The sequence below is a fragment of the Cornus florida genome, unplaced genomic scaffold (genome assembly GCF_030987335.1).
Source record: "Cornus florida cultivar Cherokee Brave unplaced genomic scaffold, ASM3098733v1 CherokeeBrave_3.0.0_Hap2_Chr09, whole genome shotgun sequence".
Classification (NCBI taxonomy): Eukaryota; Viridiplantae; Streptophyta; class Magnoliopsida; order Cornales; family Cornaceae; genus Cornus; species Cornus florida.
In genome coordinates this window covers 77,376,913-77,404,099 of record NW_026775579.1, presented here as the reverse complement: position 1 = coordinate 77,404,099, position 27,187 = coordinate 77,376,913, and the positions used below count along the sequence as shown (strand labels likewise).

Here is a 27,187-nt window from a genome sequence, read left to right as displayed (position 1 = left end):
ATATATTTCAGTCGCTTAAGGTGAAAAAAAAAAATCAAATAAAACCAAACATCTTAGATTAACATACTAAACCCTAACATAGACAATTTTTAGAAAAACTTAATAAATCACTACTCATTTTTTTGCATATTAAATCAATATTAACAAACTAATGTGCTAATGTTTAGAGCTTTACTGAGTAACCCTTGAAGATCAAGACTGAAGATCGAACGAAAGCACAAATTTTTTCCTGATCAATAAAGTTTTTTCTCTCTGTATTCAATATATGAAGGTCTCTATTGATATTGTACTCCATAGATGGGGTGAATGAATGGTGGTAGGTGATAAAAGTGTCAGTTATAGTGATAAGGGTGAATGTGTGTCAACTATTCACTGCCTTCATAAATAAAAAGTGGGTCCCACATCAATTTAACCTAGTTTTATTACTTATATTGATGCGGCACCATTTTATTGCAGGGATAAAATGGTCTTTTACACATTTTCAATTATAGGATGTCACCGGCAAAACCTTCTCTGTCCTAAAACTTAACTAAACTCATAGTTTGGGGATGTTATTTGTAGTTGAGGGGGGTTTGCTGCACCTGGGGTATAGTTGAGAGGGGTTTATTGCACTTTATCCTTATAAATATATATGTTATGTATTTAGGGTTATTGATTAATTATATTTAGATAGTTTTTTATTGTTTATTTTTTATTTTTTATTTTTTTTATGATTATTATGATAGTGTCCGTTGGAATATATTTATTTTATTATTTGTTACATATTCTTTATTATCTTTACAAATATCTATATGAAATCCTTTTTAATTTTTTTCTTTCTTTTATTTTCTCTTATTTTATTTGTTTAGAAAAATTAAATATTAAAATTAAACTATCTCTAACAATTTAAACTTTAGTAAATTATGATTAACATGATAATTCAAACCTCGCCATTACTTTGCCAATTAAAATTAAAACACACGGCAATGAATTCATTTGACATGGCAATGGTGGGAAAGGTACGTATACCTGTTTCAAATATTTGCATTTTTATTGACTTGCATTTAGATGCAAAATTTCTGAAACTTATCATGCAAAGCTACGAGAGTTATTCACACACCTCGACTAATGGCATCACACATGTGGTTTACTAATATATATATATATATATATATATATATATATATATATATATATATATATCCGGCCTAATGAAGTTGAGTTGGTTATGAGTATAAGAAATTATAGGACGAAGTTAATAAAAATTAACGTGTTTGAATTGATTACATTGTTAGAGATTTTTGTCTCACATTGAACGTGAATGAAAATAAGTTGGGTTTATAAGGACATGTAGCCAAACACCAAATACTTTTCTCTTAAATAGACTTTAATTCTTCAAGTTCTACAAGTAAATTGACAACTATAAGAGCAAGTTTAATTTGTCAAGAGGGCGCTTTGGCTGTTTCTCAATCCACTAATTAACATTTAAAGCGTTAGTATTCCTTTTGAAGAGTGGACAGAGATGTGGTGTCATCACCATCCTTTCATGGCAACTTCCTTTGCATAACAATAGAAGTCCTTCCAAAGACTTCATTTTGGGGTAAGTCGATGCTATCTTTCCGTGTTCTCATCTCCAATAATGGTATCAAAACAAGCTAATTAATAATACTTTGAAAATTTTGAGTTAGACTAGTTTTTTTAATACTTTTTATACTTTTCATTTCAAAAGATTGCGAAGGACAAAATATCTATAAAAAAAATATATAGCATGAATTTCACCAAATCACCATCCTTTCATGGCAACTTCCTTTGCATAACAATAGAAGTCCTTCCAAAGACTTCATTTTGGGTGAGTCAATGCTATCTTTCCGTGTTCTCATCTTCATATATGAAAAAAAGAAAGATGAAAAATATAGTACAACAATCAGTCCTTCCCCTCAAAACTGAGGAAAGACAAAGCTAGATCTCATATATAATTCTTAATTACTTGATCCAGAGAGAGAAAGAGAGGCCCTCATGGGTTTGCAAAGGAAGCATCTGCAAATGGTGTTGCTATGGTGTTTAGTAGCAGTACTAGCACTAGCAACAACAAAAGCATCTCAAACAATTCGATCCGATTGTGATGAATATTGTGGGGATGTAAGCATTCCATACCCGTTTGGCACAAGCGAGGGCTGTTACTTCAATAAAGATTTTCTGATAACTTGTGACCACAGTGTCAACCCTCCCAAAGCACAGCTACTAAACAGCTCTACTGTCGAAGTCCTAAACATATCCATTGATGCTCATGAATTGCGCATCCATACTTTTATAGCTATTAGGTGTTATGACTCCCTGGGCCACACGACAGACGATAATATTTCCTATACTACTTTACCATTTTTCCCTTTTTCCTATACCCGAAACAAGTTCACTGCTGTTGGTTGTGACACCTTTGCCAACGCCATAGCTTTCCAAGGAGACGACCTTATAATGGCTGGGTGCTTGTCATTCTGTACTGATGAAAATAGTACAAGGGACGGGGTTTGCTCCGGTATAGGATGCTGCCAAAGCCTCATCCCAGAAGGGCTTTTGGTCTTTAATAGCAGCGTTGGAAGCTTATTTAACCACAGCAGGATATGGGACTTCAGTCCATGCAGTTATTCTTTCCTGGTGGAAGAAGATGCTTATAACTTCTCTACAGCCCATCTCAAGGATCTTCAATACAGAAGAGTTGTTCCCACTGTGCTGGACTGGGCAGTTGGCAATCTAACATGCGAAGAAGCTCAAAAGAACTCATCCAATTATGCATGTCCAAAGGAAAGTGTCTGCAATGAGTCCAGTAATGGTCCAGGGTATCGCTGCAACTGCCCTCAAGGTTACAGAGGAAACCCATATTTGCCTTTTCCCAATGGTTGCCAAGGTATTTTTGACAACTTTTTTCTTATGTTGCTCAAAACTTCTTTTGTTATCGTCATGCTTTAATTATCAGTTTGATCATTTTCAGATATTGATGAATGTACGGATTCAACCCTCAATAACTGCACCAATAGTTGTCATAACAAACTCGGCAGTTATAAGTGTTCGTGTCCAAAGTGGTATAAAGGGGACGGCAAAAGAGATGGAGAGGGCTGCACTATAGACCCATTATTATTGACAAAGGTGTCGCTCGGTAAGTCTGTATATATATTTTTACACACTAACAATAATTGCTTCCAACCTTATCAAGAGAGAGAGAGAACATTTCCTTACAGTCGGGGTCGCAAAAGATATATGGAATACCTGTCTTTTTGTAATTTTCAATACTCCCATGTTATGCATATAGGGCCCTGACCTTCCTTAGCTTTCGGTTGCAAACTAGGGCCTAGCTTCAGTTTGTTGTTAATAGAATTAAGTTTGGGTGAATTACACTGGCCTGTTCAATGTCTAAATAATTCTGACTTTCCTGGTTAGTTTTGTCAATTTATCAATGGCTTGAATTGACAATAATATTCATTGTACTTTTATTGTTTTTAAATAGAAAATATTCATAGGTTTATAAAACCAAAATAACGATGTTAGAACTGTTTGGGCCGGAAACCCCCAACTTTGATAGGTTGTAGCTAGTTTTGAGAAATGGCACTCTTCCAAATTTATCTTTTAAAATGCGTCTCTAGAACTTCTAACTCTTGTTTTTAAATTTATTTTTAGGACTTGTACAAAATAATAATCACTTGAAGTTATTATTGTTTTGGCTTCCAATAAATTTTTATTTATTTATTTTTTTTCTCCTAGTTGGTACTCTCACATACACATGCCTCCACGGAAGCTCGAACCCCTAACCTCTCTTTGAGAAGTAAGAGTTTAATACCGCTAGGCCACAGCCCGTTGGTCTTCTAATTTTTTCTTGCATGCACTAAGTAAATAGTTTCCAGCATAACCTAGTTATTATTGTTTTGGCTTCCAAAATTACGCAAAACAATTTGGTCTCTCTTTTTTACTTACCAAAAAAAAAAGATAAAACACAACGCAAAACAATTTGGTTCGTCAATTTGCATAACTGGCTAACGGCCGGGATGCTTAAATTAATCAAACAGTATTTAGTTTTAGTTTTACTCAGAATTAGGCATTGATGTTTCAACACATGGATCCATGTGTGTATATTTCTTCAGAATGGTCAAAACATCATGTAATTTGGTAACATAGGAGTTGAGCTGCATTCACTAAAACATACATAGTTTATTCTTTGGTCAAATGTAGGTATCAGCATTGGCTTCGCAGTATTATTAATTGGAGGCAATTGGTTGTACTGGGGATTCAAACAAAGAAAGCTCGTCATGCTCAAAGAAAAGTTCTTTCGGCAAAATGGAGGTTTTTTGCTACAACAACAACTCCATGAAAGGCAAATATCGGCCAATGCCATTAGAATCTTCACTACAAAGGAGCTTGAGGATGCCACCAACAACTATGATGAAAGTAGGATAGTCGGTCAAGGAGGTTTTGGTACCGTTTACAAAGGAATTTTTAAAGACAACCGGACAGTTGCCATAAAGAAGTCCAAAATGGTGGATCGAACTCAGATTGACCAATTTATAAATGAGGTGGTTGTACTCTCTCAAATTAATCATAGGAATGTGGTAAAACTCTTGGGTTGTTGTCTAGAGACAGAAGTCCCATTATTGGTATATGAATTCATCACCAATGACACTCTTTATCACCACATACATAGCAATGAAAAGACCTCGGTCATGTCCCTGGAAATCCGTCTAAGGATTGCTGCAGAAATTGCTGGAGTGTTATCGTATTTGCATTGTGCAACTTCCGTTCCCATCATTCACAGAGATGTCAAGTCCATGAACATACTCTTGGATGATAATTTCACCACAAAGGTGTCTGACTTTGGGGCTTCAAGGTTGATTGCACTCGATGAAACTCAAGTATCAACTATGGTGTTGGGAACCGTTGGTTACTTGGATCCTGAATATTTGCAAACAAATCAATTGACTGAAAAAAGTGATGTTTATAGCTTCGGCGTACTTCTTGTGGAGCTGCTCACCGGAAAGAAGCCACTTTCTCACACTGGGCCAGAGAAGGAGAGAAGTCTAGCTATGTATTTTCTAGCATTGTTGAAAGAAGATCGACTGTTCCAAATTCTGGATGATTGTGTAGTGCAAGAGGGAAATCCAGAGCAGCTTAGAGAAGTAGCTAATGTAGCAAAAAGGTGCTTAATGTTAAAAGGTGAGGAAAGGCCTACAATGAGGGAAGTAGCAGCGGAACTTGAGGGACTGAGAAAGATGGAAAGGCACGGATGGGTTGGTGCCGGTGTAAATTCAGAGGAGAGAGAGTACTTGCTCCGTGAATCAGAGGATCACGGTTATGGTGGTGGTGGTAATACAACAGCCGGGTATGATAGCATTAAGGATCAAGTATTAATTTCAGTAGGCGGTCCGAGATGATGGCTTTGTGTTTGATATACAACTGCATTTTATTTTCTGTTTAAATTATGTATTGCACCGGTTTTATTATGTTAAATAAACAAATAAGATGTGTATTTTTTTTCTTCCAATAAATGAATAAGATGTATGATTTGATCATTTTTCATTTGACCACAGTTAATCTGTACAACAGTGTACTTATAATTGCCATCATATTGCTTTCAAATAATGGTAATTTTTAAATAAAAATTGTTAACTATTATTTGATATTAATATATTAAACTACCACTTTTTTTTTTTTTTTTTTCCTACTTCAAATTATATTGAACGGGTCCCGGCTGCTTGGACAGTCTGGCTTTGGCTTGCTGGTGTTGCTGCTAATGGTATCACCACTAACAACAAAGACAGCAGTGAAATTTTAAATAATAATGTAATTTCTATTTCACAATGTTATTTATAATTTATGTTTTTAAATAATAATGCAAAATTATTTATATATATATTTTTTATCCTTTACAATTTTTTACTTTATAGTTATACACATACTTTGTCTCACATGCTTCAAACACGTGTTTTACCATATATATATATATATAGCCTAAAGCAGTTGAGTTTGTTATGTGTATATGAAATTATATGAGAAAGTTAAAAATAAATAAATAAACGTGTTTGGGTTGGTTACGTTGTTAGAGATTTTTGTTTCACGAATATGAACGGAGAAAGACTTGGGTTTATAAGAATAGGTAGCCGTAGACCAAATACTTTTCCCTCAAGTATACTTTTCTTCGACTTGGATTTATAAGAATAAGTAGCCAGAGACCAAATACTTTTCACTTAAGTAGACTTTTCTTCTCTTTTTGTTTTTTGGAAACTTAAGTATACTTTAATTCCTCAAGTTCTACAAGTAAATCGACAATTATAAGAGCAAGTTTCAGTGTTCTTCAATCCAAATGATTAACATTGCCATCTCTCTCTCAAAGAAAAAAAAAACAAAGGTGTGTCCCTTCTATGATTCATTTGCAGAATAAAAATGCTTAATATACAATTCTTAATGTGTTATAGCGTATTTGAAGAGAAAAAAAATTAACGAATTAATTGGAATCACACTTGTATAATGTTAAATCATAAATATATATATATATATATATATATATATATATATATATATATATCTCTTTATTCTTGTGTTTATTGCATCAAAGCTAGGGCCACAATAAAGTCAACAGGCAAAAAGGGTAAGTAATATGGTTTATTTTCTTCTTAGGACCTCAAAAGTCCACCCCAAGTTGCAAGACATACTAAGGGCTTGTTTGGGAATTGTTTCCATGTATTCTGTAATACTTCTGGTCTGTTACAGTAGCCCATTTTGAGAACAAAACATGTTTGGGCCGGCTTATTTTGTTTTCAACAGTACCAGAACACTCCAGGATTTTGGGCTCAAGGTTGAAACACCATTTTGGTGTTCTCGTTTGTTTGGAGTTTTTTTGGGCTACAAAAGTAATTGCAGCGGAAGGAATAAAATGGCCCAACCCAACATAGGTATAAAAGGAAAGTTGCAACACTCTAGGGTTTGTTTGCGCTCTCCAAACGGCGATTCCGGAGGCGATCCAGAGGTGATTCCCGTGCTGCAAATTGACGACCTTTTCCTACACAGTGCACAACGTCAGGCTTTAGATCGGCCTTTTGTCACTCCAGCGAGTTCTTCGCGAAGGGGCCAAGCTCTCTCTTCATCGCCTCTCTCTCCACTCTCGGATTCTTTTCTCTCTGCCCAAATTCTCCCCAAGCTCTCTGTCTATTTCTTTATCTCTCTCATCTCGGTATGTAAAGCCAAATCCGAGATACAAACAGAGTTTTGAACAATTACAGAGTTATGGGGTTTTACGATTTCTGAGTGTGTGTAATATTTTCAGGAATGAATTTGGTGAAGACAGTGATCGGATTCCATTTATAGCTTCAAGATCTGGTCTTAGCATAGTAAGTAAGCCTATTTTTAAATCTTTGATTCGTCAAAAAATATGATTTGATCTCTCATGAAATTTTGATTTTTGCCCATTTTCTATCGCTTTCTCTGCAATATGGGTTTGTTGGCATTTGCTTCATTTTTCTATCTATTATAGCTTCATTTTGCTTCTCTTTCTTGCTAGGAGAACATCCTTCTCCTAGGCTTCTTTTGGGTCACAACAACCCTTACAAGATTGTAGCAACGTTTGTAATTGAAATACAAGATTGAATCTCTTTAAATATTTAGATGTACAAGTGTAAGCTCACAACTAGAGTAGATAAGAATATTAATGAAGCTCAAGTTCTAGGATAAGAGAATGTAGTGATAAATGAATGAAAGCTCAGAGAAACAATTTATGACTATTGAATGCTCTTGAATGTTCTTTCAAGTGGTTGGAGGAATTAAATGCAAAAATTGTCTTTGGAATTCAAACCCCTCATAAGGAGCCTGCTCTATGTAATAGAGGAGGCGGCTCCATTTTGTGTGGAGCAGGCTCTACCTCAAGTAGAGGCGGCTACCAGAAATAGGAGGCGACTCTTTCTCTAAAAAGTTATTTCTCGAGCCTATTTTAGCTACTGGAGTGAAAAGAGCATGCTCAACTTGAAAAGATCAGGCTCAACTTGAAAAGAGGCTGCTCTATTGCTTTGTAAAAACCAAAATTGGTTACTGGAGTGAAAAGAGCAAGCTCTACCTTGAATGGAGGTGGCTTCATTGCTGTGCAAGACTAAAAATGAAATTAAGTGAGTCCTATGCACTTCCTATTATGTGTAGCTTGCATATATAAGGTTCATGAGTAAATTTTAGGCATATTAAAAACTGAATTTAGATTGAGTATACATGATCCTAAAATTTTGAGTTTCAAAATATATTCAAATAAACTTTGACATTAATTCTTAAGCTCTCACCATCCTATTTACCCTTTTCTTCATTCTTTGACCATGATCGTTTAGGCTTGATGAAGTCTTGCTTTCTTTCTTTGAAATGCTTGAATGATCTTTGAAGTTCGAGTTTTTTTTTTTTTTTTTTTTTTTTTTTTTTGATTTCTTGTAACTTTTGAGGTTTCCTTGAATCCATTGCTTAAGTGCTTAGAATGCTTGGAATGGATCTTCTAGCTCATCATTGAGGATTGAATATTGATCATCTATATATCACTCAATGAAGAATTTAGTACTTAAACATCATTAATGGTTTGTAATCATGAAAACATAAGATTGACCTTTAGATAAAATTCTTAGGCCAACACAAGAGTTGGAGGATGTAGTTGTTATTATGCAAGCTTAACAAAATCGGCAAAACTACATTATCTATGGTTGTTATTGTTGTTTTACTATAACTATATTATTTACGTTATTGCTCATGTTGTTGTTATTGGTTATTGTGGCTGTTGATAAATGATGTAATATATTGGTTCAATTTTACTTCATGAATTTTATTGTGCTTGTTGACAAATGATGCAACATTTATGAAACTTATGTCTGTAATATCTTCAAACTCATGTAATGTGTAATATGTTAAAAGTTTATTCCAGTTCGATAGTGAAACAATGTGTTCTACAACTGTCAAAACAATATGCAACATTCATAGATTTTACAATTTAGAATATATTTTATTGGTTTTTATAAAAAACTAAGATAAACTTTTAACAATATATATATATGAAAAGTTAAATTGATTGTATATTAAAATTATACAATAATTAAATTTTACTTTATATTTAATAAAGTTATAAATAATGTATTGATGCAAACATTATTTAGAAACACTCTTTACCAAACATATTTTATGTTTTTGTTTTACTAATTTTGGTTACACTTTTACTCTGCTAAACATGTTTTGTTCTCATATTTCTTGGAACAAAATATCTTGCCAAACATATTCTACCATGTTTCTGTTCCAAAATTCTCACCGCAAATTTTCGTCACCAAACATATTTTATTCTCATTTCAGAACACCACATTACAAAACACTTGTTCTATTCTAGGCTAATACAAAACACTACAAAACACAACACTTTCCAAACGGGCCCTAAGATACACGTTATATTGTGTTCTTATCGGGAGAAAAAAACTGAGTCAACAAACACCATTTGTTAAGCAATTCAACCATCAGAGTGTGAATCGAAAACACTTGGTTAATGATCTGTTTAGTGGTTTTTGTGTTACAAAAATAAAAATAGACATTTATGTAAAACTGCATACCACAATTGCAAAAGCATGTCTAAACTTAACCAAATGAATTCTAGCATTTAAGTGTTTGTATTCCTTTTGAAGTGTGGACAACTAAGAAGCTTAAACATTGACACGCTACACAGATATGATATGACATGAATATGTTGATATCTCAAAATTTTAAAAAGTAAGACACGAGTAACACGTGGACACGATTATTTATAAATATGAATTTTTATTTATATACATCTATTTGAGTAATAGTATTATAAAATTTTAATTCATTTTTTATTTTCATATTAAGAGTTGTTCTGAAATGATTTAAAATTTAAAATTATATCATTATTATAATAATTTTTAGGGTAAAGTGCAAAAAACCCCCTCTGAACTTTGGGAAAATTTGCAACTAACCCCTTAAACTTCCAAAATTGCAGAAAACCCTTTGAACTATGCAAAAAAGTTACAGATCACCCTATCCGGCCAAGGTCCGGTGAGAATTAGCCATTAAAATTTGTTGAAATATTTTAAAAGGCCATACTGCCCTTAGAAACATGAAAGGATAAGAGTGCCCTTAATTAGCAACAAAGCCAAACATGGCTTTAACCAAATTTCCCTTTTTGCTGCCTACGAATCTAGAAACGGCGCTGGCGAAGTATCCGGAGAGGACAGAGGATGGTGGCATAAGGATTTACTGGTGAGCACGTAAGCTGGGTGTGGTCGGCGATGGCAGCGAGGTTGACGAAATGACTCCGGTAAGCATAGTGGAGAGGACGACATGAATGAGCCACCAAAAATGGACCGGCGACCACAGTGAACGGCGAGAATGTCGGCGAGCTCGTGAGGATGCCCAATAAGGTAGTAAAAAGGGCTTATGGTGAGCTCGAAACGGCGTGGAAGTAAGGATTCAACGGTGAGCACATGTGAATTGGAATGAACCTCACCGGTGATGAACAAAAAGGTTGGCGGCGCTGTAACTGAACTTACCGGCCAAACAAATTCCAGCGAGACCCACTGAGCTTTGACAACCATCAACTTCGATAAGCCAACTTCAGACCTAACAACTTTAATATTCTTTTTCATCGCTTGTGCTGTTCATTTTGAGACCAGTCGACAACACCAAGCTCACACCGGCGAGCTCCAAGCGTCGGCTACACAACTGATTTTTCCAACCCCAAACCCGTCTGAAACCATTCCGGCGAGGACAGAGGACAGTGGCAAAAGGATTTACAGGTGAGGCCCTCGACCAAGAATGGGTGCCGACGTTCTTATTGAGGCCCTCGAGTGCGAGGGCATCACCACCGTTTTCACATACCTTGGCGGCCCGTCAATGGAGATGCACCAGGCCTTCACGCACTTCGATGCCGTTTTGAACACTTCGATCATAGTGATGCATAGCTCTGAACACTTCGAGGGTTAGGGTTTGGAGATGTCGATGGCTAAAGCAATTTAGAATTATTAATTATTAATTATAAAATACATAAATATCAGCCATTATTGGTTGGTTTGATATTATAAGAATATTGAAAGGGTAGTTTCATCTTTTTTCCTTTTGGTGGCCTAAGTGGGCAAATTGTAACAAATTGAAAGTTCAGGGGGGTTTCTTATAGTTTCGGGGGGTTAGTTGCAAAACCCCCATAGTTCAGGGGTTTTTTTTACACTTTACCCTAATTTTTATATCATATGTATCGTTATTATACTAATTTGTGATAAATAAATAAATATTTTTATGCTTCACCTGTCATTATATGTATAATGATAATTTTTATTAAAGAAAAACATATGTTGAACACTTCATAGTCTATTAAATCTCCAAAATAATAAAATTTAATTTTTATTTATGTTCACATATATATGAAATGTCAAACACGTGTCACAAAAATATAAAAAAAAAGTATATATCGGGTGTTCGGAACGAACACGGCAAAAATGTAATTCCATCCGCAGAAAATCCATGTTTTCTAAAGGGACAAAGATGCCGATGTGATGTGGCCATCCTTGTAGTCCAAAAATATGGTCTAATACTATATACTATATAGTATTATTTATTTAAATATTATCTAAAAATATAATATATATAAATATAATTATTATTATAAAATAATAATCTATAAATATATAAGGGTTAATTACAATGACACCCCCTGAGGTTTGCCATATTGACAGTCATATACAACTTAACTCTTTTTTGGACAAAGACATCCCCTAAAGTTACAAACTTGAACAATGAAACCCCAAACATGATGAAAGTAAATGTTTACCCTTTGATCACATAAAATGACCAAATTACCTTAATCTAAAAAATCATTTCTTCTTCTAATTTTTCAATCTTCTCATTCATTCCGGCCAATATACACAACCACTACTCACTCGACACCACCACTCACCACCACCACAACCTCCACAACGGCCATCTTCTTCTCCATTCCACCACCATCACACAAACCCAGCACCTCAAAATTACACACATATATCTATAGCCAAGCCATCCAAACCTATATAAATCACACAAACCCAACACATATAAATCACACAAACCCAACACATATAGATCACACCATCCAAAAAAAAAAAAAACACAGAGATCGCCTCAAAAGGGGATCTCGCGGCGAACAAAGAGAAGCCCTCACCAGCCGCCGTGAGTCCTCCACGGTTGAGCCATCCATAGTCAATCCAACTTCTAACTCTCCTCACCCACCTCCGCCTCTCAGCCATTGCTCTCTGCATCGACAACACCATCGGCGTCTGCTACATCACCCTCGACCGATACCCAACACACCAACCCTGCTCATAGATCCAAGATCCTCCTCAACCTTCTCCAATCTCTGCCATCCATTGCTGCCGCCGCCGATCTCACTCCTTGCCACTGTTGATATCCTCAACTTTCTCCGATCTCTTCCGTCCATCGCTGCCGCCATCGATTTCACTTCTTGCTGCCATTGATATTCTCTACTGAGTTGAGCAAACAATAGAGATAACTTCTCTCCTGATTACAGGTCCGTCTCTGCCGCCGCCGATCTCTCTCTCACTGCAATTTTAATCTGCCGCCGGTAATTAAACAAAGTTTTCTGGTGACCTATCTCAGTTCTTCTGTAGTTCCTGATCTGACAACTCCAATGGAAACACTATCATCAATAAGAAGGATCACCAGATCGCAAGCTTGTGTGTGTGAGATAGAGAGAAAATTTGGTTTTGGTACGGATTGGAGGTTTGATGGTGTGGAAGAAGATGAGGGTGATTGAGTAGTTTGTGTGTGTGTGTGTGAGAGAGAGAGAGAGAGAGATAAGATGAGATGAAAGGATAGTTTGGTCATTTTAGGTGAGGATTAAAATATTCTTAGGGCATATTAGACATTTCATGTAACTTAAGTCTGTGTTTAGCGTCATTGTTCAAGTTTGCAACCTTAAGGGGTGTCTTTGTCCAAAAAAGGACTAAGTTGTATATGACTGTCAATATGGCAAACCTCAGGGGGTGTCGTTGTAATTAACCCAATATATAATTACTTATAATATATAGTTTAATATAATAAAATAAAACTATAAGATAAAAGAATTTGATTAGAAGTCGAGGCTAGAATTTGATTCTATGTATATATCCTTAAGACAGATTCGCCCCGCTATGGTACTAACAGACTCAGTAGCATCTATCTTCGGTAGTAGCAGTGCAAACCAAAGGAATAGGCGAACCGGCTTAGTACTCTCTAACTCGAACTTGGAGTGATTGACTAAGGCTTAAACCCAAAGATAAGGGCTCGAACTCATATACATTTATAGAATAAGAGAGAGGAAGGAGAGAATTCAGAATTAGAGAAAAGGATTCTGAATTGGAGTGCTTTCGAATGAACCCAAGGGGGGGTTTATATAGGCCTTATGGTGCCTTGTTGATTTTAATATTTTTCAGATGTGGGACAAATATTTCCCACACTTTGCAAAGCCATTTAGACTTATCAAATACCTTACTTTGGAGCTAATTTCTCATTCACCCGGAAACGGATTTGAGAAAGTAAATATACCATGTTCATCTCCTTGCGGAGAGGAACGCGTTCGTCTATAGATCGGCAACAAATTTTTAGCGGAATCTATTCAAAATCTCATCCAAAGTTTATGTTTTTAATGCCCTCGTTTCTAACAATCCTTTCACGGAAACTTCCTTTGCATGAAAATATAAGTCCTTCCAAAGACTTTTTAATACAAACTTGCAAATGAGAATTTTTGTGGCCAAACATTTCGTGTATATATATATATATACAGGCTAAAAAGAGAGATGAAAAATTTAGTACAAAAATCAGTCCTTCCTCTCAAAACTGAGGAACGACAAAGCTAGATCTAATAATATTTAATTACTTGATCCTGAGATAAGGAGAAGCCCTTATGGCTTTGCAAAGGAAGCATCTGCATTTGGTGTTGCTATGGTGGTTAGTAGCAGTACTAGCACTAGCAACAACAAAAGCATCTCAAACAATTCAATCCGATTGTGAAGAATATTGTGGGAATGTAAGCACTCCATACGTACCCTTTTGGCACAAAGGAGGGCTGTTAATTGAATAAAGATTTTCTTATAACTTGTAACCGCACCTTCATCCCTCCCATACCACAATTACAAGCCACTAACATCGAAGTCCTTAACATCCCTTGATGCTCATGAATTGCGCATTCATACTTTTGTAGCCCGTACTTGTTATGACGGGAAACAATCCAATCAAAGCTGGGCATCTGTTTATTTAAAAAAATTCCCCTTTCCAGTAAACATGACAAGATCACTACTGTTGGTTGTGATACACTTACAAATATGGCAGCTCTTCATGGAGACAATGACACAATAAGGACTAGATGTATGTCATTCTGTACTAGAGCAGATAGTTCTATTAATATAAAGATTCTGTGTATCTTATTATAACAGCTGTATACCGATTCTTGCCGTGATTCTTACCGTGATTATATCTTAATCACATTTGTATAGCGGTTGCACAATAGCCTATAAATAGGCTCCTTTGTACATGTTCCAAACATACTTCAATATACAGAACATACATTGTATATCTCTTGTCGATCTCTCTCTGTCTCTTTCTTATATTCAACATGGTATCAAAGCCATCGATTGATGTCCTGTACTACCTCTGATCTTCATCAAAAATCTGCACCATCAATTATTAATTTTTTTTCTTTTTTCACATCGTGTCACCGCCTATCTGCCGCTGCTCTCTGCCTGTGTTCTCTGCATCATCCACTGTGCAAAGTCCACCAAATATCATTCCAATACTGGGTCGTCTTCTTCAGAAGAGGCAACACGCACCACTGCTACAGGAAGCCTGTACGCGTTCCTCAGCCGCTGCCCATCTGGCGTTGCTGATTCAGCCAGTGTTTCAGCCGTGATTCAGCCACTGCTCTCTGCCGTCACTGCTCTCTGCCGTCGCGGCTCCCTGCCGCCACAGAGCTCTGCTGCAGTCACCGATCTCTGCTCTCTGCCGTCGCTCCATCTGCCGCCTCTGTCCTTCACCATCAGCACCAATATAGAAATAGTTAACACAGAGAGAACAAAGTTTACACTGTCGCCGGTGACCTGTCCGTCCTCTCTGCCAGATCTCTCCCACACCGGACCGGTCAGCTCTGCATACAGTTACTTTTTTTTGGAACCCCTCCATACCATTACTCCACCGACAGCATATATTATTATTTTTTCTTAAATATATATATATATATATATATATATATAATATTATATTATAGCATTTAAAATATATTTTATATATAAAAATATATATATTATATATAAATATATATATTTTCTCACTTCATCAATCAAGTACACGTCTCATATATTTTCAAGTTATGGACCGGTCCAAAATTTCTCATCCTATTGGCACTACATTGGAGGGCTGTTCAAATTATATTCTTTGGACCCAAGCTATGACTAGCTTTCTCAAAGGTAAAAAATTATGGCGCATTGTCACTGGTGATATCCTCCAGCCCGTGCGAGAGGAAACTAAAACAAAAGAAAAATATGGTGACCGTCTTAAAGAATGGGACAGCAAAAATCATCAGATTATCACTTGGTTTCGCAATACCTCTATCTCTTCCATTAGTATAGAATTTGGTCATTTCGATTCTGCAAAATCTATCTAGAATGTTTTGAAGCACCGATACACCCCACTAATCTCGCTCATCAATATCAACTTCTGACCAATCTTCACAGTGAAACTCAACAAGTTGGTCAATCTATTAGTACTTTTGTCTCTGAAATGGATTTTATTTGGGATCAACTATCTCTTTCTGAACCCACTTGGTCGTGTGCTTCTGATGCTACAAAGTTTACTACCTATCGAGATCAGCAACGTGTCATCATGTTTCTCATGGCTCTTCAACCATCATTTGAACTTGTTCGAGCCTCTCTCTTTCATCGGCATCCTCTGTCTACCTTAGAAGATGCTATAACCGAGCTTCTTTCAGAAGAAACTCGTTTGAGTACATCTCAACCTCCGGCTTCAGATGCAGTTCTTGCTACTCATTATCCAAGAAAGAAATTGACGTTATCCTTTTTCTCTCCAAGGGAGTGTAACTACTATCACAACACAGATCATGTTTATAACCTGTCCCACCAGAGTTTACAAGTTTTATCACAAGAAAGGCCCAAGTCACTACTAGAGTGACTATCCCAAAAAATGGCAATCTCGCACCAATTCTTCTAAAGGTTCTTCATCTAAACACAATCATCCATCTTCCTCCATCACTGCTGCCACCGCTGAGGGATATTATCCTCCTGCTTCTACAGTCGCACAAATGTCCACCAACGATATCGAGGCCCTTCTGAGACAAATTATCTCCAATAATAGTACACCTTCTTCCATTGCCATGTCAGTTTCCCCAGGTAATTCTTAGTTTTTTATTCTTACTGCTGTAATCACATGACCTCTGATTCTACATTGTTTTCTAAACATCATCCTGCCATCAATTCACCTACAATTCATACAGCTGATGGATCTCACTTGCATGTCAATCACGTCAGTCAAATTTCCACTCCCAATATCTCACTCTCAAATACCTTTCATATACCAAAACTTACAATCAATCTTATCTCTGTTGGTCAGATATGTGAACTTAGACTTAATGTCATTTTTTTTTTTTCGCTTTTGGTTGTCATGTACAGGATCCACAGATGGGGCAGACCTTTGGGATAGGCCGTAAAGTGGGACGTCTCTTTGAGCTTATCCATATTTGCATTCCTTCTCATCGGCTCTCTGTAGTTTCCACTGTTGCTTCAGCAACCTCTACTCCCTTATTTAGCCTTTGGCATTCCCGATTAGGTCATGTATCTATTAAGCGTTACGCTCCTTAGTGTCAACCGGTCAATTAGGTTTAGTTAAAAATGATGATGTAACTTGTTTACCTTGTCAACTTGCAAAACAACCTGCTTTATCTTTCAATAAAAGCACATCTATTACTACTGCTCCGTTTGACCTAGTTCACTCTGACATATGGGGACCTTCTCCTCACACTACAATGGGGGAATCCAAATACTTTGTTATTTTCATTGATGACTACTCACGATTTACCTTGCTATATCTCATGAAAAATCACTCTGAACTACCCTAACTTCACTATAATTTTGCAAACATGGTCAAAACCCAATTTTCCCGATCCATCAAGATCTTTCGCATTGATAATGCTATGGAGTACAATGAAACAAATTTTCTAAAATTTCTTCACCAACATGGCACGATCTCTCACTCTTCTTGTCCTGGCACATCCTAATAAAACAGGCGGGCTAAATGTAAACATAGGCATATCTTAGACACTGTTCTCTCCCTCCTAATATCTAGTTCATGTCCTGAGCATTTTTGGGAGGAAGCAGCTCTCACTGCCGTATACACCATCAACCGTGTTCCATGCTTATTATTGAATATCAATCTCCCTATGAACGCTTATATGGGATCTTTCCTGCTTATAATCTTCTCAAAGTTTTTAGATGTGCTTGTTTTGTCTTACTTCAGCCTCATAAATGTACCAAATTAAAGCATCATGCTTGTCTATGTTGTTTTCTAGGTTATGGAATTAAGCATAAAGGATACCAATATTGGGATCCCATTTCTAGACGTCTTCGTGTCTCTCGTCATGTCATCTTTTGGGAACACAAAATGTTCTCTTCTCTCTCCAAATTCCATCTATCTCCATCTTCTACTCCTTTATTCTTTACTGATTCTTTAGTTGAACTCTTCCCAGATGATATAGATACAATATCTTCATCTGAGCTTCCAAATATTATCTCATTTACTCCAGAAATAACGTCTTCATCTGAGCTCCCACAAATGGCCTTACCTGACGAATCTGCTTCATCTGATGGTCCTGCTAATGAAACTTCTTCATCAGATACCATCACTACTGTTCAACCTCCTCGCAAATATGATCGGGTAAGAAAACCTCCTAGTTATTTACGTGATTTTCAATGTTTCTCTACTATCATGTCTCAACATAAGCCTCAATCTTATCGTGAGGCTAGCTCTAACTCCCTTTGGCAGCAAGCTATGACAGAAGAACTACAGGTTCTCACACAAGCTTATACTTGGGATATGGTTGCTCTTCCCTCTGACAAAACTATTTTTGGTTGTAAATGGGTTTACAAAATCAAAACTTATTCTGATGGTTTAGTAGAACAATATAAAGCTCGTTTGGTTGCAAAGGGCTTCACCCAAGAATATGGCATTGATTATGAGGAAACATTTGCCCCTGTTGCTCGACTTACTTCTGTCCATAGCCTATTGGCTGTTGCAGCAGCTTGTAAGTGGGAATTATTTCAAATGGATGTGAAAAATGCCTTTCTCAATGGTGATCTCACTGAAGAAGTATATATGACCATTCTCCACATTAAGTCTGTAAACTCCGTCGAGCACTGTATAGTCTCAAACAAGCTCCAAGAGCTTGGTTTGCAAAATTTAGTTCTGCAATTGGAGGTTTTGGATTTACTTCAAGCTCATATGATTCTAGCCTTTTTATCTGCAAGACTAACTCTGGTATTACTTTTTTCTTACTTTATGTTGATGATATGACAATCACTGGCAATGATCTTGCAGGTATCTCTACATTCACAAAAATTTCTCAGTCATCACTTTGATATGAAGGATCTTGGGAGCCTCCACTATTTCCTAGGCTTGGAGATTCTCTCTGATTCGGATGGCTATTATCTCTCCCAGGCCAACTATTCGTCTGACATTCTTACTCGTGCTGGTATCACTGATTGCAAGACAGCTCTTACTCCACTTGAGACTAATGTTAAACTCACTCCTGTAGATGGTACACTCCTCAGTGATGCCACATTGTATCAACAATTGGTTGGCAGTTTGGTATATTTCACTGTTACTCGACCTGACATCACCTATGTTGTGCATCTTATCAGTCAGTCAGTTCATTTATGCCCCTCGATCTACTCATTATACTGTTGTAGTACGCATTCTTTGATACATTAAAGGGACTATGTTTCATAGCCTTCACTTTTCTACTCATTCTTCACTTGAGCTACGCGCCTACTTTGATGCTGATTGGGCAGGTGATCCAACTGACCGGCATTCTACTACTGGCTTCTGCTTCTTTCTTGGTAACTCTCTCATTTCTTGGTGCAGCAAAAAGTAATCTGTCGTTTCCAGGTCTAGTATAGAAGCTGAATATCGTGCCCTTGCTGATTCCATACAAGAACTTATTTGGCTTTGATGGCTCCTAACAGATATGGGTGTTTCTCATTCTAATGGCACTATTCTCTATTGTGATAATCAGAGTGCTATTTACATTGCTCATAATGATGTCTTTCACGAACGCAGCAAACATATTGAAATTGATTGTCATAATGTGCGTCAACAAGTCACTCGGGGAATCGTATGCCTTCTTCTATAACTTCCGCTGATCAAACCGCTGACATCCTTACCAAAGCTTATCCGCCAGGCAGATTTCGGGAATTAATTTCCAAACTCAAATTGGTTTTTGCTTTACCACCTTGAGTTTGAGGGGGGATGTTAATATAAAGATTCTGTGTATCTTGTGTATCTTATTATAACCGTTATATACTGATTCTTACCGTGATTATATCTTAATCACATTTGTATAGCCGTTGCACAATATCCTATAAATAGGCTCCTTTGTACATGTTCCAAACATACTTCAATATGCAGAACATACATTGTATATCTCTTGTCTATCTCTCTCTGTCTCTTTCTTATATTCAACAAGTTCAACTAATGGGGTTTGCTCCAATATAAGATGCTGTATTTTAACTGCACAGTTAGAGGCTTCTTTGACCGCAGCACAATATTGGACTTCAGTCCATGCAGTTATTCTTTCCTGGTAGAAGAATCGGCTTATAACTTCTCTAAAGCCGATCTCAAGGATCTACAAAACAGAAGTGTTGTTCCCACGGTGCTGGACTGGGCAGTTGGTAATCAAACATGTGAAGTTGTTAAAAGGAACTCATCGAATTATGCATGTGGAGAGAAAATCGTCTGCAATGAGTCCTATAATGGTCCAGGGTATCGCTGTAACTGTCCTCGAGGTTACCAAGGAAACCCATATTTGCCTTTGCCCAATGGTTGCCAAGGTATTTTTTACATTAATTTCAAGTAAAACTTTTTTTCTTTTTGGTAAGGTCATGCTTAATTATTAGTTTGATCATTTTCAGATATTGATGAATGTAACTCAACCCTCAATGATTGCATCAATAGTTGTCATAACATTCCGGGCAGTTATGAGTGTTCGTACCCAAAGTGGTACCAAGGGGATGGCAAAAGCGATGGAGAGGGTTGCACTCTAGACCCATTATTATTGACCAAGGTCTCGCTTGGTAAGTCTATATATTTTTACACAACAATAATTGCTTCCAACCTTATCAAAAGATAAATGCAACACCTGTCTTTTTTGTAATTTTGAAAAAGGGTGAATTGAAAAGGAAAAAGAAAAAGTTATATTTCTTATGTGTGTGTATATTTCTTCTTCAGAAAAGTAAAAACATTATGTAATTTGGTACAGAGGAATTGAGCTGCATTCACTAAAACATAGTTTATTCTTTGGTCAAATTTAGGTATCAGCATTGGCTTCGTAGTATTATTAATTGGAGGCACCTGGTTGTACTGGGGATTCAATAAAAGAAAGCTCGTCATGCTCAAAGCATTCACTAAAACATAGTTTATTCTTTGGTCAAATGTAGGTATCAGCATTGGCTTCGCAGTATTATTAATTAGAGGCACCTGGTTGTATTGGGGATTCAAGAAAAGAAAGCTCGTCATGCTTAAAGAAAAGTTCTTTCGGCAAAATGGTGGTTTTTTGCTACAACAACTCCATGAAAGGCAAATCTCGGCCAATACCACAAGAATCTTCACAACAAAGGAGCTTGAGGATGCCACCAACAACTATGATGGAAGTAGGATAGTCGGTCAAGAAGGTTTTGGTATGGTTTACAGAGGAATTTTTCAAGACAACTGGACAGTTGCCATAAAGAAGTCCAAAATGGTGGATTGAACTCAGATTGACCAATTCATAAATGAGGAGGTTGTACTCTCTCAAATTAATCATAGGAATGTGGTGAAGCTCTTGGGTTATTCTCTAGAGACAGAATTCCCATTATTGGTATATGAATTCATTACCAAACACTCTCTATCACCACATACATAGCAATGAAAAGACCTCGGTCATGTTCCTGAAAACCCGTCTAAGGATTGAGCAAAGGTTGAGTAGGCACTCCGAAAAGACAATTGAAAGTGCTTTTCAATCCAAGCTCAATGTTAGTTCCAAAAATCAAGAAAAATACCCATCAAGTTTTGATCGATTCAAAGGTGAATCTTTTAGAGGTGGAAGACACGGAAGAGGAAGAGGAAGAAATAATTTAGAGAGAAATGGAAATATAGAGTCCACTTAACAAAATTGTGGAATTTGCAAGAGAAGTACCCATGTTGACAAAGATTGTTGGTTTCGGGGAAAACCTCAATGTTTCAATTGTAAGAAATTTGGACATGTTCAAAAAGATTGCTGATTGAAAACAAATCAGCAAGCTAATTTTTCTGAAGAGCAAGAAGGTGAAGCAAACATGTTTTATGCTTGTCACACGACATCGGAACAAAATGATGATGTGTGGTTTCTTGATAGTGGATGTAGCAACCACATGACCGGAGATAAAAACATATTCTTGGAGATTGATTTTTCATCAAATTCTCAAGTGAGGGCTAAAACACCATTGGAGCTTGTTCATACCGATGTGTGTGGACCGATGACAACACCAACTCATGCGGGTAACAAGTATTTTATTATTTTCGTTGATGATTTTTCAAGAATGACGTGGATTTATTTCATGAGACAAAAATCAAATGTGTTCTCTATTTTCAAAAAAATTCAAAAGCTTGTTGAAAGGCAAAGTGACCATCTTATCAAAGTGTTAAGAAGTGATAGAGGTGGAGAGTACAACTCTAATGAGTTGGAAAAGTTTTGTGAAGATATTGGCTTGGAGCAGAGACAATTAACGGTTGGGTACACTCCACAACAAAATGGAGTGGTAGAAAAAAAAAATAACAATTATTGAGATGGGAAAATCAATGCTTCATGAGAAGGGGCTACCTAAATCATTTTGGGGTGAAGCCGTGTATACGGCTGTTTACTTGATGAATAGGAGTTCAACAAAAGCGGTGGAGAATAAAACTTCATTTGAAGCATGGAGTGGAAGGAAGCCATCATTAAACCACTTGAAAGTTTTTGGGTGTATTTGTTTTGCTTATGTTCCAAGAGAAGTGAGGCACAAACTGGATGAAGCTAATGAAAAATGCATCTTTGTGGGTTATAGCTCAAAATCAAAGGGCTATAGACTCTTTAATTTGAAAAAGAATAAATTGATTATTTGTAGAGATGTTCTCTTTAATGAGAAGGCTGCTTGGGATTGGAAAGAGAAGAAAGTTCAAGATCAAATCTCTATTTTCAATGAAGAATTAGGAAATCAAAAAAATGAAAATGAAGATTTTCTTGAAGTTCCACAAGAAATGTCTCCAGTATCTAGCTTACAATCAATCCCAACTTCTCCATCAAACTCAAATTCTTCATTTCCAAGTTCAACTCCAAGAAGAATTAAAAGTCTTAGTGATGTGTATGCAAGTTGCAATTTTTGTGTTGTTGAACCGAAGAACTTTGAAGAAGCAATTAAACAAGAGGCATGGAAGAAAGTTATGTGAAATTTATGTGATTGAGAAGAACAAGACTTGGGAGTTAATAGAGAAGCCAGAAGACAAATATATGATTGGTGTGAAATGGATTTTTAAAACAAAATTCAATCCGAATGGCTCCATTCAAAAGAACAAAGTAAGACTTGTAGCAAAAGGGTATTCACAACAGCCAGGAATTGATTTTCAAGAAACTTTTTCACCCGTGGCTCGTCTTGACACAATTAGAGCACTCATTGCCTTAGCGGCTCAAAATGGTTGGTCCTTGTATCAATTTGATGTAAAATCAGCCTTCTTGAATGGTGTTTTGAAAGAGGATGTCTATGTAGAACAACCTCAAGGCTTTGTTGCAAAAGGAGAAGAAGAGAAAGTTTACAAATTAAAGAAGACTTTGTGTAGCCTAAAACAAGCACCCCGGGCATGCTATAGTGAGATTGATTCTTACTTTATCGAAAAAGGCTTTCAAAGGAGCAAAAGTGAGCTAACCTTGTACTACAAGACACAAGGTAAAACTGTGATTCTTATTGTTTCTCTTTATGTTGATGATTTGGTATTTACCGGTAGTGATGGAAAAATGATTGATGATTTTAAAAGAGAGATGATGAAAAAATATGAAATGAGTGATTTGGGTTTGTTGCATTACTTCTTCGGCATTGAAATTTATCAAAAAGAATAAGGAGTTTTTATTTGTCAAAAGAAGTATGCAAAAACTCTTCTTGAAAAATTCAAAATGTTGAATTGCAAATCCGTTTGCACTCCCTTGGTTGTGAATGAAAAATTGATGAAAGAAGATGGAAGTAAAGAAGCAGATGCATCTCTCTATAGAAGCTTGGTTGGAAGTCTATTATATTTGACATCTGCAAGAGCCAACATCATGTATGCTACAAGCTTATTATCTCGGTTTATGCACAATCCAAGCCAAATTCATGTTGGGGCTGCAAAGAGGGTGTTGAGATATATACAAGGTACACTTGATTTTGGCATCTTGTATGAGAAAAATGTTGATGCAAAGTTGTTTGGTTTTTGTGATAGTGATTGGGCCGGATGTGTTGATGATATGAGAAGTACTTCTGGTTGTGCATTCTCTCTTGGTTCGGGTGTATTTTCATGGGCATCTAAAAAGCAAGAAACGGTGGCGCAATCTTCTGCTGAGGCTAAGGGTAAATCTGTACAACAGTGTACTTATAATTGCCATCATATTGCTTTCAAATAAGGGTAATTTTTAAATAAAAATTGTTAACTATTATTTGATATTAATATATTAATATTAAACTATCACTTTTAATTTTTATTTCCTGCTTCAAATTATATTGAACGGGTCCTGGCTGCTTGGACAGTCTGGCTTTGGCTTGCTGGTGTTGCTGTTAATGGTATCACCACTAGCAACAAAGACAGCAGCGAAATTTTAGGAAGGCTCATTGCTTATCTCATAATGTACTTCCTCTGGTTTAATGTAGTACAATATATATATACCCCCTTATTTATTGTTTCAAGTATCTGACTTCTGTTTAATTTGTGGAAATTATTGTCGTAATTTGCCAAGTAAAAAACACATGCAGGTGGCACAATGAAACAAAGACCATGGAAGAGTGCTTTGGAAATTACATAGTTGTCTTCCCTCTCATAGAGTCGAATGTCGATGGCATCAGGTAAATTGTTGGATAGCTACAGAAATAAAAGAGCAAAGAAGAACATTTATTAGGGAGTAAAAGTCAAAGAGAAAACTCACAAGATTAACTAGGTCGGTTTTGCGAGCATTGTTCAACCTATGTCCGTTTTGCAAGCATTGATTAATATTCCAAGATTAGGCAAATATGTTTACCGCACATATCACATTCCACGTAAGTTTTAATTTAGTGCAAATAAGTTCATACAAATTTAAACTCTAAGTTGATGTGATGAGTCTTTGGAATAATGGTATCAAAGACTCCAAATGCTATCTTTCCGTGTTCTCATCTCCAACAATGGTATCAAAACAAGCCAATTGATAATACTTTTAAAATTTTGAGTTATACTAGTTTTTTAATACTTTCATTTCAAAAGATTGCGAAGGACAAAATATAAATAAAGAAAAATATAGTATGTGCAATAATGCTTTTAAAATTTTGAGTTAGACTAGTTTTTTTAATACTTTCCAAACTTTATATTTCAAAAGATTGCAAAGGATAAAGTATAAATAAAGAAAAATATAGCATGATCTCGAATTTCACCACATCACCATCCTTTCAAGGCAACTTCCTTTGCATAACAATAGAAGTCCTTCCAAAGACTTTTTGGGTGAGTCAATGCTCTCTTTCCGTGTTCTCATCTCCAATAATGGTATCAAAACAAGCTAATTGATAATGTTTATAAAATTTTGAGTTAGATTAGTTTTTTAAAGGACAAAATATAAATAAAGAAAAATATAGCATGTGCTCGAATTTCTAAGCCTAGATGGATCTCATCTTAATACATTAAATGCATTAAAAAATTTCGACTCAAAATTTTTTATCGTTTCATACGGTCTAATAATAATAATAATAATAAAATATATTTTTATCAAATAGTAAGTTAGTAACTCTTTTAATCAGGTTACCTTTGTTCTTTTATATACATATATGATAAAAAGAAAGATCAATCTGTTCTTATATATACATATTTGATAAAATAGCATGTGCTCGAATTTCTAAGTCTGGACAGGTTTCACTTTAAGTCGTTCAATGCATTAGAAATTCTAGAGTCAACATTTTTAGTGATTTCTTATGAAGCACGGACACTGACACAAGACACGGGTAGGACACGACACGAATACAGCGATATGGCAAATTTTAAAAAAATAGGACATAGACACGGTGGGATACACCTATAAAATAATATATATATATATATATATATATATATATATATATATATATATAATTATATATTCAAAATATAACTACTAGAACATTGCACATTCATTTTTTTAATAACAAACAGGTATATATAACTACAAAATTGTAAATAAAATAACAACAAATAACATGACAAATTTCAATAATTTCAACTTTGTTATAAGAAAAACATAGACAGACAAAATAGAAAATAAATGAAAAATAAAGTTGATCCAAATTCCAAACGAAAATGTGCAGAAGAGATATAGTTATAATGGGCTAAATATGTGCATGAATAAACATATATACTTTCAGTCTTTCACAAAGTCTTGTTCATGTAACTTAAAAAAAAAAAAAAAAAAAAAAAAAAAAAAAATTATTATTTTTTTAATGGACAGAGATAATTAAAGAAGAGGATAGACTGAGAGAGGAAGTGAGAGAAAATAAATTTACTGTGTAGTACTTTTGTCTGTAATTGTTATTTTATTTTTTCAAAATTTTACTTCTAAACTTCTAAAAAATTACATTATGTAACCTATTTATTTTAAAAAAAAATTACAAAATATATCCTGCCGTGTCCGAGACGTATCCCCCGCGTGTCCGAGCCGTGTCCAATAAAAAATAATTTATGGACACTTCACAGAAGTGTTGGACACGTGTCCTAGCCTCGGACACGCGTATCCGTGTCTGAAAAGTATCCGACACCGGTACGAGACCCCTACGAGGAATGTCTGTACTTCATAGGTGATTTCATACCATCTAAAAATAATTATTTAAAAATAAATAATTAATAAATAAAATATATGTCTATCAAATAGATAATCAAGTTACCTTTGTTCTTATATATATATATATATGCTAAAAAGATAGATGAAATATAGAGTAAAACAATATTAGTCCTTCCCTCTAAACTGAGGAAAGACAGAGCTAGATCTCATTATTCTTAATTACTTGACCCAGAGAGAGAAAAAAGCCTCATGGCTTTGCAAAGGAATCATCTGCATATGGTGTTGCTATGGTTCTTAGCAGCTGTAGTACTAGCAGCACCAACAGAAGCATCCCAAACAATTACATCCGATTGTGAAGAATATTGTGGGAATGTACGCATTCCACACCCTTTTGGCACAAGCAAGGGCTGTTACTTGAATGAACAAAATTTCTTTTAACTTGTAACCACAACTTCACCCCTCCCAAACCACAGTTACTAGACTCTACCCTCGAAGTCCTAAACATATCCATTGATGCTCATGAATTGCGCATCCTTACTTTTATTGCCCATACTTGTTATGACTCCCAGGGCAACAGATCAATCAGTACTACTTCCATCATTCGTTTACCATTTTTCCCCTTTTCCTATACCCGAAACAAGTTTACTGCTGTTGGTTGTGACGCCTTTGCAGAGGCCGTAGCTATCCAAGGAGACGACCTTATAATGACTGGATGCTTGTCATTCTGTGCTGGTGCAAATAGTTCAAGTAATGGGGTTTGCTCCGGTATAGGATGCTGCCAAAGCCTCATCCTGAAAGGCTTATATAACCACCGCAGGATATGGCTTATAACTTCTCTACAGCCGATCTCAAGGATCTGCAAAACAGAAGTGTTGTTCCCACTGTGCTGGACTG

At 35.9% G+C, this 27,187-nt stretch overlaps 2 protein-coding genes across 4 annotated transcripts; both read left to right on the top strand.

Moving 5' to 3' along the window:
• The first annotated feature begins 1,435 nt into the window (after positions 1-1,435).
• On the top strand, positions 1,436-5,531 carry LOC132274479 (putative wall-associated receptor kinase-like 16). Of its 3 annotated transcripts, XM_059775747.1 has the most exons (4): positions 1,436-1,579; positions 1,976-2,881; positions 2,966-3,130; positions 4,198-5,531. In XM_059775747.1, the coding sequence occupies exons 2-4, from the start codon at positions 1,996-1,998 to the stop codon at positions 5,391-5,393; spliced, it is 2,247 nt and encodes a 748-aa protein (XP_059631730.1). In that variant the 5' UTR covers positions 1,436-1,579; positions 1,976-1,995; the 3' UTR covers positions 5,394-5,531. The 3 variants fall into 3 exon arrangements, with proteins under 3 accessions (XP_059631730.1, XP_059631731.1, XP_059631728.1); XM_059775745.1 differs by lacking the exon at positions 1,436-1,579 and having other exon boundaries at positions 1,697-2,881; XM_059775748.1 differs by lacking the exons at positions 1,436-1,579; positions 2,966-3,130 and having other exon boundaries at positions 1,695-2,881.
• A 17,963-nt stretch (positions 5,532-23,494) lies between these two features.
• On the top strand, positions 23,495-26,649 carry LOC132272910 (uncharacterized mitochondrial protein AtMg00810-like). The gene is made up of 4 exons (XM_059773975.1): positions 23,495-23,891; positions 24,051-24,147; positions 24,273-24,362; positions 26,526-26,649. Exons 1-4 carry the CDS (start codon positions 23,495-23,497, stop codon positions 26,647-26,649), a joined length of 708 nt encoding a protein of 235 aa, XP_059629958.1.
• Positions 26,650-27,187: the final 538 nt, after the last annotated feature.